Source organism: Rhincodon typus, chromosome 5 (genome assembly GCF_021869965.1).
Source record: "Rhincodon typus isolate 14 chromosome 5, sRhiTyp1.1, whole genome shotgun sequence".
Classification (NCBI taxonomy): domain Eukaryota; kingdom Metazoa; phylum Chordata; class Chondrichthyes; order Orectolobiformes; family Rhincodontidae; genus Rhincodon; species Rhincodon typus.
In genome coordinates this window covers 55,193,603-55,207,040 of record NC_063336.1, presented here as the reverse complement: position 1 = coordinate 55,207,040, position 13,438 = coordinate 55,193,603, and the positions used below count along the sequence as shown (strand labels likewise).

Sequence of the window (13,438 nt, the reverse complement as noted above, 5' to 3'; positions counted from 1 at the left end):
AGAAACAAACTTGCAACATAGCTGATGACTCACTAGTCTGACTCACCAGTGACTTACCTCTTAAAGGGACATTGCCCCAACATAACATACACCAACTATAATACATGTCGCCCCTCCCTGTTATTTTCAAACCCCTGTATTTACATAGTTTAAAAAACAACCTGGGCGCACACGATCATAAGATATAGCAGCAGAATTAGCCCTTTAGATCATGGCTGATATGCTACTAAACCACATTCACCTGCCTTGTCCCTGTAACCCTTGATCCCGTCACTAATCAAGAACTATCTATCTCTGATTTAAATACACTCAAAGACCCCCTCCAATGTCAGCAAATCCTTCGAGGATACGAGGCCCAAGACCGCTCACAATATTTCAAATGCAGTCTGACCAGAGTCTTATACAGCCTCAGCGGGAGATCTCTGCTCTTGTATTTTAGTCCTCTTGAAATAAATGCTAACATTGCATTTTGTTTTAACTCATAATCAGTTTAAGGGTCTCCTCCAGATTCCTCAAATGATCTTACTCTGTGAAGCTGCTGATCAAGATATCATTGACGTAGGACTTGTACCTGTATTAGTCCACTTAGGATTTGATAGTCCTCTGAAATCAAACTGGGGCTGACATAATCCCAAAGGGGAGACTTCAATAGTGAACCAAACCTCGATAAACAAATATAGTCAGCAGGCACGACAGCCAGTTAAGCCCACAAAAGATCCATCTTTGTGAATTTTTGTCCTCCCTGCCGCCATCAGACCATTGAACAGATCTTCAATCAAGGGAAACGGGTATTTATCTGATGTGTGGATTAACAATAACAGTGAAGAAACCGCAGATTCCGATCGATCCATCATGTTTTAAAAGGGGTATGATCAGGGTTGACTGGTCACTGGACATTACTCGCTTGAGAATGCCAGTGTCCACCAGCTTTATTTGTTCTGCCTCTACTTTCGGAAGAATGGCGTACGGAAAACTGTGACCTCAGATTTTTGAGTTGATCATCTGCTTTCAATTTGAGTTTAACCGGGCCCTCTTCATTTCTCCTGTCTTCAGCAGCACTTAGTTAAGATGTCTTGTAGACTTGTTTTACAACCAATCAATTTGGTCACAGCATGCCAGTGCAATTTTAGTTCCTGTAGTCATGAACGCCCAAATGAGGGCGGGTAATTTTCTTTCACAATATGGAGGGCTAATTTATTGGATTAGTCAGTAGTTGCACCATCACCACTTCATACCCTTTTAAAGGGCACCACTTGTTCTGTGTATGTTCTGAGGGCGATGTTGGAGATCTTGAGTAGCAGATGTCTCAGCTTTTGGTTGTAAATTGTTTCAGGAGTAAGTGAAACTACTGCCTGGCGTCTACCTGTATTTTGATCAGTTGTCCATCCAATTTAGGCACAATCCAAAATCTATGCATTTCACCATGGACTGCCACGATGTTTAATTTAAATTCCTCATCAGAGATGTTTGATTCACTTGCAGCACCTACATCTTCCTCGTGGCCTATAGCACGGGCATTCATCGTTGTGTTTATCTGATTTTTCTTTGATAGGACTTTTGCAGACCGCTCTGTTTTCTCTAGCAGGCTCTAGCAATGTGGCCTACTCATTATAGTTCTTGCATTGGACCTCCGCGAACCAGCAGTCAGCTTCAGTGCACAGATCTGTAACATCCTCGGCACTCCTACTGCCACGCGGGTCTCTTTTGTGTGGCCTCCGTTTTATGTACTTGGGTGCCAGGTCATAGCTGTGCAATTTCTTTGGCTGCTAACTCCACTGACACCACAATGTCCAATGCGGTTTTAAGATTTAGATGTCTCTCAGTCAGTAGCCTTCAATAGGTGGCCTCATTTCACAGGCTGCATAACAGTCTGTCTCTTAACACATCATCTGAAACATTGCTAAACTCACAGCATACTGCAAGGCGTTTAAGGGTCGTGATGAATTAAGCTACCAATTCTCCTTCCAGTTGATATCTCTTGTGAAATCTGAACCTCTCTGTGATTAGTAGGGGTTTTGGTGCATAACGGTTCTCCAAAATATCAATTAACTCCTGGTACATTTTGTCCCCAAGTTGTCCAGTTGGACAAGTCTTCTAAATAAATTAATAGGTGTAAAAAGGGCGATATAGTTGTGAGTATTGAGACATGGTTTCAGGGTGACCGAGGATGGGAAATGAATATCCAGGCCATTCAGTATCTAGGAAGGACTGTAGGAAAGGATAAGGCAACAGAGTTGCATGACACATTAAAGAGAAACTTAACGCAAAAGAGAGAAAGGATATTAGCTCTGATAATGTGCAATCTGTATGGGTAGAGCTGAGAAACACCAAGGGACAAAAAACATTAGTAGGTGCTGTATACAGACCGCCAAACTGCAGTGGTGATGTGGGAATGGCATGAAACAGGAAATTCGAGATACATGTAATAAAGGAACAACTACAATTAACAGGAAACTTTAATCAGAATCTAGATTGGGCAAACTAAATTAGCCAGAATACTATGGAAGAGGAAATCCTGGGGTATATACAGGATGGTTTTCTGGACCAATACATTGAGGAACCAGATGGAGAACAGGCCATCCTATACTGGGTACTGTGTAATGAGAAAAGATTTACTGACATTGATTTATTGACATCAAATTAGTCAGAGTAATGAGAGCAGTTCAGAATTCAACATAGGAAAACAAAGGGGTCGATTAAGAAAGGAAAAGTAAAGTATGACAGTAAGCTTGCAAGGAACATAAAACTGACCTCAAAGTTTCCATAGTATATGAAGAGAAAGAGACTTGTGAAAACAAATGTAGGTACCGCACAGTTAGAAACAGGGGAATTTATAATGGAGAGGAATGGCTGACCAAATAAATACATACTTTGGGTTCTACGTTCACAAAGGAAGACACAAATAACATACTAGAAATGCTGGGGAACAACAACAACAACAACAAAAGATGTTGGTTTAGTGACATTGAGGGACTGAAGAAAATTAGTATTAGGAGGGCAATGGTGTTCAAGAAATATGATGGGACTGAAGGCTGATAAATCACCAGGATCTAATAATCTACTCCCTACAGTACTTCAGGAAGTAGCCCTAGTAATAGTGGATGCATTGGTGGTCATTTCCAGATTCTAGAGATTCTGAATCTGTTCCTACAGATTGGTGAAGGGAGCCTTCATCAGTTATGATTCAATTTGCTGGAGTTCAGAAGAGTGACGGGGGGAGCTCGTAGAAACCAATCACATTCTAACAGGGCTAGACAGCGTAGATTCAGAAAAGATGACCCCATTAGCAGGGGAATCCAGAACCAGGTAACAGTGCAAGGATACAGGGTAAACCATTTAGGACTGGGATGAGGAGACTTTTCTTCACCCAGAGATTGGTAAACCTGTGGATTTCACTTCCACAGAAAGCAGTCAAGGCCAAAATATTACATAATTTCAAAAGAGGAGAAAACGAGTTAGAGATAGTGCTTAGGGCTAAAGGAATCAAATGATACGGGGGAAAAGCATGAAAAAACTGTTGGGTTGGACAATCTGCCATGATCATAATGAATGGCAGAACAGGATCAAAGGGCCGAATGGCCCACTCCTTTTCCTATTTGCTATGCTTCTATGTCAGGTAACAACTGTGGAGAGGAATGCTCATGTTTGTTTTTCACTTCACAGATGCTGCTTGACCTACTGAATATTTACCAGCACTTTCTAATTTTATTTCACTTCCGGCATGAACAATATTTTGTTTTAGAATTAATGAAGAAATAAAGAGATTCAGGCATCTGTCATTAAGCTCCTGCAGAATGCTGGATGATCTTAACACTCATGTTACAGATCTGTCGTACATGCACATTTTAACAGTACTGTGAAATCCCAATTTAAAATAAATTAATAAAGCTGACTATTTTCAAGGTCGTGATTTGACCTTGCTAATCAAAAAGGAATTCATATTCACATACCCAGAGGAATAGCATCAGTTAAATTCCATTATTGGTGAACTGTACAGGCAGGCTGAATAGGAGATATGAATAACAGTTTCATTTTATGTAATTTTTAAGTGTTAGACTTGATTTATCCTTTTGAGTATCGTGTAATTTGAAATAATAAAAACACATATTTTTCAAATTTCCCCAGTTAGCGTACAGACGCAATGGGGTTACCCAGTCAGTAGCCAAGCAACACAGCTGAGCAGTGTAGTGGTTCAGTGGTTAGCACTGCTGCCTCGCAGCGCCAGGAACCCTGGTTTGACTCGACCCTCGGGTGACTGTCTGTGTGGAGGTTGCACATTCTCCCCATATCTTTGGGGGTTTCCTCCCACAGTCCAAAGATGTGCAGGTCAGGTGGATTGGCCATGCTGAATCACCCATTGTGTGCAGGGATGTATTGGCTAGATAGAATAGCCGTGAGAAATGCAGGGTTACAGAGAAAGGTTTGGAGTGTGGGTCTGGGTGGGATGATCTTCAGAGAGTCAGTGTGGACGTGATGGGCCAAACGGCCTGCTTCCACACTGTAGGCATTCTATGACAATAGGGCTGGATCTGTTTGGGTTACACAATAAAGTTCCTGCACTCAATCCGGTAATCAATGGAAACAGTCAATATATCAGAAAGTTCCCCTTTCCCATTCTCACATAACTGGAATTGCCTCGAGAAAAGTTATTCAAACAAGTATAATTGGGTTTTTAAATGGTTGGCATGCTATAAATGGCTGAATAACAATTTGGACCATAAAAAAAATTGCCAATTTGTGGATTGTTGTTAAATGTCTCTATTGTGATTAATTGCTAGATATCTTTTAATTTTTGGTTAGAGACAGAAAAACTGCAGATGCTGGAATCCAAGGTAGACAAACAAGAGGCTAGAAGAACACAGCAAGCCAGGCAGCACCTGGAGGAGGAGAAGTCAATATTTCTGGTATTACCCTTCTTCAGGACTTCTCCAGATGCTGCCAAGCTTGCTGGGTTTTTCCAGCCTCCTGTTTGTCGATCTTTTAATTTTTGTTAAGTTTACCATGATACTTCATTTTTGTACATCCTATGTTTGTCCCACATACTTTTTTAAAAATTTTAATTATTTGCTCATATAATGTGGGTGTTACTGGCTAGTACAGAATTCTGCTCTTGTAACCACCGTACTTTCATGGTTAGGTCAGTTCTATTTCTGGTCAACGGTTAACCCCCAGGATGATAATGTTGGAGATTCAGCAATGGTAAGGCCAAGGGGAGATGGTTAGATTCTATCTTCTTTGAGATGGTCATTGCCAGGCACTTGTGTGGGGCAAAAATTACTTGTCATTTATCAGCTGAATGTTGTTGAGGTCTTGCTGCATTTGGACATGGACTGCTTCAGTATATAAGGAGCCAAGAATGGTGCTGACCATTGTCCAATTATCAGCGAACATCACCACTTCTGACGTTATGCTTAAAGGAAGGTCTTTGATGAAGTAGCTGAAAATGGCTAGCCTGAGGAACTGGTCCAGTAATGTCTTGGCACTAAGACTTCCAACAAGCATAACCATTTTCCTTTGTGCTTGGAATAAGTCCATGTTGTGCAGGCACTTTGATACTGTACTCAGTCAAATGCTGCCTTGATGTTAAGGGCAGTCACTCTCATCTCATCTCTGGAATTCAGCTTCACTTATCCATGTTTGGACCAATGTTGTAATGAAGTCAAGAGCTGACTGACTCTGGTGGAACACAAACTAACTATCAGAAGCAGTAATTTTCTTTTATTTTATTTTGGTGCTCTTTGTTCGCTGCTGGCCTTTAATGTGATTGGCTGTTTGAAAGTCTGACATCATCATCGCGATTCTACACAGAGAATCTCCATTAAGAAATGCTGTAATTAATTGCCAGATGAGAAACTCAAAGTTCTCACTAACGAATCATTAGATATCTCAGTGAGGTGCTCTTCAAGGTCAGCAGCACTGAGCACCTTTGCTCCATCCCTGACTATAACATTCAGATGCTGATCCCTGCATCGGTACCCAATTTGAACTGGGCAGCGATAGAGATTCTTTAACTGAGTGTATTACCCATGGTTTATTGTGGAACTATTCATTAGAGGTATCCCATTCGCTGATCAGTTTCCAGAATGGAACCAGTAGCTTCAAGATAAAAATGTAGGCAAAAAGATGTTTAAAAACATTTTTATACCTTGATTTTGTTTGTTGCTTTTCCAACTTCTTACTCCGCAGGTAGGATCGTGGGCGGGGAGATGGGTTGTAGTCTGGAACTTTTTGATGGTGTTAGAGGCTACAACTTTCTTTCCATCACACAACTGACTAGGAATCTCAGGTAACCTATAGGGAGCTATAGGGAGTGTTTGAATAGGTTGGAGCTGCTTTCCCTGGAACGTTGGAGGCTGAGGGGTGATCTTATAGAGGTTTATAAAATCATGAGGGGTAAGGTAGGGGAGTCCAAAACTCGGGCATAGGTTTAAAGTGAGATGGGAAAGATTTAAAAGGGACCTAAGGGGTAACTTGTTCACACAGATGGTGGTGCGTGTATGGAACAAGCTGCCAGAGGAAGTGGTGGAGGCTGGTACAATTACAACACTTAAAAGGCATCTGGAGGGATACCTAAATAGGAAGGATTAGAGGGATATGTGCCAAATGCTGGCAAATGGGATTGGATTAATTTAGGATATCTGGTCGGCATGGATGAGTTGGACTGAAGGGCCTGCTTCTATGCTGTACATCTCTATAAGTCTATCAATCTAACCTTACCAACTGCCATTGGCATGTGTTGGATGAACATACAAGTTCATATTCAACCAGTTTGGCCTCATTGTGAATACATTTTTCTTGATCACCAACTCCTGGAACGGAACTTGCATATAGAGCTTCTTGCTCTGATATCCATCACATCACAAGACCTCCGGTATTATTAACAATGTTTAAGATTTTATGTTCTAACATATAATGTACATGACATATACAAAGAATCAATGCTACAACTGATTTTTTAAAAAACAAACATCTCTATAAGGGTGCTGAAGTTATTTGATTTCTCTATCATAAATCTCATGGCATTTTAAGATACAAAAGAAAGCTGTTGTTATATCTCACAGTTGGTATGCACTTTAAGACACATGCTTGTGACTTCATCACTATCAAACCATGTGACTTGAGGGTATGAAGATCTCAGACTCCAACTTAACTAGAACCATTCAAAGCAGGACACACTGGTGGAAGTGGGCTACTGTGTGTATTCAATAGCTTAGACAAGACAGAGATGTGCCTGTGGCTCTAATATATGCATTAAACACCTATTGAAATCTCCAAGGCCACATTATCTACATCTAGTTCTTATGTTATAACATCTAACACAAGCATTGCCCCATCATGTACTACAAATACTGTTCTGGAGGCAAGGGCTATGCAATAGTGACAGATCATCGTAAGGAGCAGTTGTCGCTTGTTAAAAGGGTTAAAGTTCTCAGTGTCAGATAAACAACAGCCCTGTATTTCAAGGGGTTTGGAAAACTAATAAGCACCAATTGTCGAGAGTAGGAATCTGTCAAAGTCATCAGCCTGAAGGCTAAGTCGCTTAGTTTCTGCTTAAAATAGGTTAAGCCAGAAGCCCTGTCTCTCTTAAAAATGAATTATCTGCCTTCTTTCTTGTTTAAAAGTAAATAGAGATTTCCTGAATAAAATGGAGCTTTTGAAACACTAAAATAAAGTTTTCTAAGCTAATCAGAGTTACTTATGTGCAGTAGTTGGTTGTCTTTCCAAATCACAGGAAAACCCTGGTGACATCACCAATCCTTATTTGGCATAAATGCCACCTAGTGGCAGACATGTGCTACTGCGGACTCTACTTCTAAAAGTAAAAGTACTTAAAGGCATTGAAGGAGCAGCAACAGTGAAAAATAATGTCCATTGCATGGTGGCAGCTCAAAAGCCACTCAATCTATTATACAAATGCTGACCTTCAGAGACAGCTATCCACTATTCTACAGATTTTATCAATTTTCAATTATCTAAAAGTAACCACATCATTTTAAAAGGCTATCATGGATTCTGTGGCAAACACTGTATCTAGTAAGATATTTCAAATCCTGATAATGTTCTGTTTTAAAAATGATCTCCCAATCTCTCTTTGTTCATTGGTGATTAGTTTGAACTTATGCCTTAGTTACTATTTCAATCTTGAGTGAAGATAGCCTTTTCCCGATTGACCTTATCAAAATCTTTTGTACTTTTGAACATCTTTATTGGAAACTTGTTAGAACTAAAAAAAACACAAAGTAAGTCCAAAAATTCTAAACTCTTCTCACAACTAAAGCATTCGTCATTGCTATCAACCTAATGAAATGCAGTTTAACATTTAAACAGTGGAGCCCCACTGATGCTTTTCTGTTTGCATCATTGATTCCACGGCAGAATTCCATTTTTCACATCATTTTCCTGAAGAAAAAATCAGTAACAGAGGGTGCTTCAATTTACATATATAGGGCAGCTCATGAATAATTGTCAACTGTTATAAAAAGTAGCAATAATGGTATTAATGCAGAGTATGAACATTAATTGATAGCACAATAACAATTTAAATGATACCTGAATTCCCATCTCAGCTCCTTCAGAAATGTGCATTGTTCCTTAAATTAATAGAGTGTGGGATCATTGAGGGAAGTTAAACTGTGTCCCCCTTTTGCAGGAGTCAGCATATCATGTTTTGAAACTTAAATGGATGCTGGGGGTTAATTCTAATAGTTACTGAGAAGTTACACTGGATTGTTATTCTTTAACTTCTCCTAAGTAGCTATTAGCAGAAGCAGAACCCTCTGAATTTCCAGACCCAGTGGAAATACCCATCAGAATTTTCAATTTCTCAAGCAACTCATAGAATCATAGAATTCCTATAGTGCAGAAAAAGGCCATGTGGCCCATTGAGTCTTCACTCACTCTCCAAAGAGCATCCCATCCAGATCCAGCCTCCCATCTATCCTCAGGGCTAATCCACCTAGTCTGCACATCCCTGCACACTACGGGGTAATTTAGCATGGCCAATCAACCTAACCTGCACAGCTCTGAAGTGTGGGAGGAAACCAGAACACCCAGCAGAAACGGGGAGAATGTGAAAACTCCACACAGTCACTCGAGGCTAGAATCAAACCCAGGTCCCTGGCACTGAGGTAGCAGTGCTAACCACTGAGCTATATGCTATCCAGAGTACCTGCTGTATCTGGGATTCCACAGGGTCCTCATAAGTGACTCCAGTCTGCACTGCTCCAATGACCAATTTCAGGGTCATTGCAATACCCAGGCTAATAATTTGGATTTCAATCCCAACATTGAAATCTCAGCCTCAGCCTGTCATTATCAACCTAACCTTGGTCCAATATTAGCATATTTTCCACCCTTTTTGAACCATAACCACAGATGTTCTAGCTGTACATTGCTATTTTCATAAACATTTTAACTTCACTCCCCATTATGTCTCTAACCATGCATGACCTTCCACCTAGATCCTCCAGTCTCATATGTCACATGAAGGAGAGGAATAAATATAAGCATAAATGGTTATGTCATAAACAATAGAAGTTAATCGAATGAACAAAACAAGATATTTATTTTTAAGTAAAAAGATGTTGTGATTATAGTCAATGAATGTTTTCAGAAATTATTGGGCATTAATAATATGTTGCTTGGAGTATTTCTTGTCATTATCTAAAAAGAAAGCAGATTTGTTTTTTGATATTTTCTATGAAGCTGTGAGAAATTGTTCTTTAATAGATTGTTCTGCAGGGGTAATTTACTGACTCTATGTTCCTGGCAGGGCAACCTCCTGCTCAGTGTGCATATTGGATATTCTCACACATGCTGCACACCATTTTCAAACCATACTGGCAATTGGTGTAAACTACATGCTGAATTTTTGATATGTGGTCTCACTTGGAGAGGCTCCCTGCTGAAAGTGCAAAGCAAGCTGATTGACCCTTACTTATTAGTTCTTTGGTGTTGCATGCTGTCATTCATGGGATTACCAATGAACAATGCTTTTTCCATCATGGTAAACATTTGTATGGTTCAAACTTTTGTTCTGTCGCGTTAGTCTGGGCAATTGCCCTCCCATTTTTTATTTCATTATTTTATTCATAAAATTAATTTACATGTATATGGCTAAAATAACAAAGCAATTGTTACAATTTCTTTGAGATCTAAATATTCCAATTGTTTGAAAGAAACACAAAGGTTCATTTGCATGGAAGAACTTTTTTATAATCAGAGCATAAATCCTGTTATCTTTCCATGGGATGTGGCAGAACAATGATCTGAACTATTTCAACACAGCAAGTGGGTTGAAAACTACAACTAATTTTAGTCATACAAATAGTGTCAATCATTAGCACTCTCATGAGCAGTCTTTATTCTAACTGGATAAACGTAAAATAATAGAACTAACAAGTAAGTGGCAGTCATGATGTCACTGTCTCTCTCTGAAGATAATGCTCTGGAGCTGATAACATTAAATGGACCACCCAGCATCAACCTAGGCTACAGAGAAAAAAAAGGCACACTCTTCACAGAACATTCCTATAAAGTCCTGCTCAATGACATTTAAATATTTGTGCCAAAATTGGGAGAACAGTCTGCAGCGTAGTCAAGCAACTGCTTGTTCCAGGTACTGCCATCAGCTTTCCTGACTGTGTCCTTTCCCACAAATAGGACAGGCCCACCACGCGTGGCAGTGCAGTGTTATATACCTGTGACAGAGTATTGGCAACAGTGATCACCACACAGAAGGCTTTTGGAATCAAGATCCCATCCTTACATTGACAAGAGCGGCCATTGTGTTTTTTGAGGTGCCCATTAACAATGGCCTGGGCTCTGGTGGGCCAGCTGTGCTCGGGGTGGGGGTGGGGGGTTGGTCTGGCTGTGCTCGGGAATGGGGGCTGTGGGTGAGGTTAGGGATGGGGGATGGGGGATAGTCCAGCTGTGCTCGGGGGTTGGGCCGGCTGTGCTCGGGGGATGGGGCTGTGGGTTAGGTTAGGGGTGGGGCTGTGGAGGGCGTTGGGCAGGCTGTGCTCGGGATGGGGGATGGTCCGGCTGTGCTCAGGGTGGGGAATGGGGCTAGGGAATGGTCCAGCTGCGCTCTGGGATGGTAGAACTGCCCCTTTCTGAGACACTGTTGCTCACAACTGATATTTACCGATCAACCTGTTCAGAAATTTTTTGACACATCTCTGAAGTAGGCAGGTCTTGAACCTGGGCTTTCTGGCGTCACTACCACTGTACCATTACAGCCATTTATTTCACTCACTACACCAGTAATTTAAAAAAAAAAGGACAGATATCAACAATTACAAGCTGTTTGACCTCCATATTACAACAACAGTGTCAGTAATGACTGATGACATGGAGCAGCAGTTGTTTTCTGAAGTGTATTCTGACAAATGGATGGGGCATTAAAACTACTGCTGACAGTGAGAATGGACAAGCAGGTGTTGTCCCTGTGCTTTCACAGACGGAAATTCATCAATATACTAAAAAAAGTAATCAATCAAATTAATCCCATATCTGGACAATGTCTGCCATAAATAGCACTGATCAGAGCTTCATCAATAAACACAGGCCAATGAGAATGGTTAACACTGGCTAATGAAATTACCAGATCACACCAACCTCAAAATTGCTGCATTAACAGTAATGCACATCAACCTTTTAACTTATTCCTGAAATATAAAACAAATAGCAATGGCACGTATGATTCATTTTTCTCTTTATCCGTTACAATTAAAAGCAGAAGATTGTGCGAAGTTAAGTGTTACCTACCTTGCCGTACGGCCAACGTAGTTGTGTAAACCAGGAAGAGGAGGATGTAGTTAAGAAAGCTCTGAAATACTGGAGTGTTGGCATGGAAGTCCTCCACCAAGTACTTGCTAGTCAGGCCTATACCACAGATCAACAATGACAGCACCTGGCCCAGTGCCAGCGACAGCAGCAGTTCTCTAAAGGAACAAGTGATCTGCATATTAGGGCAAAATCAATGACCAAAGACAAATTCTTTCACTGACTGATTGGCAACACAGTTAGGGCCCCTAGGGAGCCATATCTCAATTAGGATGGAGATAAAACCAAAAGATTTACAACCCTACTACAACATCTAACGGCTCAATAACGGATTTTATTTTTACCAAGTTCAAAATTTTCAGCCAGCATGTCCAAAATGTAGAACAGGCAGCTGTCAGCATGGCTGCTTTCACAGCTCAAGCCCCATGGGTAGAACTGCAGTGTAAATTTAAAGAAGCTGTGTTTTCTGGCAAATGACTTGTCACACCATCATTCTGAATATAACCAGTGAAAGGAAAGATCTTGACTTGCAGTGACAACTTCATTCATGCTTGATACTCTAAGAGAGGGGTCTCATAAATTAAAACTTTCAAGAAAGCTGATGTTTATAATCTCCTGAAAAAAAAAATGCTTGCTTTAATCACACAGTGCTCTGTATCATTTCCTGTGATGTGGCTTTCAGCTTTAGAATTTAAAACCTTCTGCGCATTCCTTACACTCCTGCATCACTGGAGCTACTGTAGTACATGGTTTGTATTGTACTCCACAAGATAAACTTATACCAATGTTTAAAATAATTTTTTTCCAATGGTAAAGCTGTTTCTATTCAAATATCAAAGACATAATCAGTAATTTCTTTTCCTCAAACGACTTTAACATCAGGACACAAGGAACACTATAGTTTGCTAATTCTGAGTTCAGAAAATGATGTACTTTCTTAGAGGAGTTCAATGCTAATCTTTCAAGAATAGCTTGAAAGTTAACCATGAGGTGCAGTATATTGATTTTTTAAAATTAATTACTGATTCACAGATTTTAACAGTGCAAAGAGCATCGGTATTATTTGGTCCTTAAATTTTATTAGATTTTTTTCCTGAATTTGGTTTAGAAAATAGCAAAGCAAATTCATTTTCTTTTCGAACGTTTCAAAACAAACTATTGGATTTTGGATTTAATCAGCAAAAGCCTTGGGGAGAATCAACATGGAATATTTCAATTTAAAGTACTTTTGAAGTAAACAACAAATGGTAAAATTTGTTTTCAGAAGCAGAAACAATCCTTCAGATGAAAAGTTATGGTCCCACCTGCTGTTCCAACAGTTCATATGGCTGTTAAAGCTTCCACAGGTTTAATCAAAGACGACCCCCTGGTGGTGTGGTCAACATTCTTCACTCAACCAACACTAACATGCAATAATTAACTAGTCATTCCTCTCAATGTGATTTGTAGATCATTGCTGTACCAAAATGGTAGCTGTAGAACCCTAAATAACACCACTTAGTACATAAGTACCTTGAGATGTTTCTGAAAGATATGATTAGGCACTGTATAATTACAGAGATAGAACGAACTGCCGATGCTGGAGTCTGAGATAACAAGGCGTGGAGCTGGAGGAACACAGCAGGCCAGTCAGTATCAGAGGAGCAGGAAA

General features: G+C 40.2%; 1 protein-coding gene across 1 annotated transcript in view; it reads right to left on the bottom strand.

The window, feature by feature from the left end:
* slc35f1 (solute carrier family 35 member F1) overlaps positions 1–13,438 on the bottom strand; it is a 296,969-nt gene that overhangs the window by 174,485 nt on the left and 109,046 nt on the right. Inside the window, exon 2 of the mRNA XM_048597131.1 lies at positions 11,770–11,945. Coding sequence (XP_048453088.1) covers positions 11,770–11,945 — 176 coding nt within the window. The remainder of the gene's footprint in view (positions 1–11,769; positions 11,946–13,438) is intronic.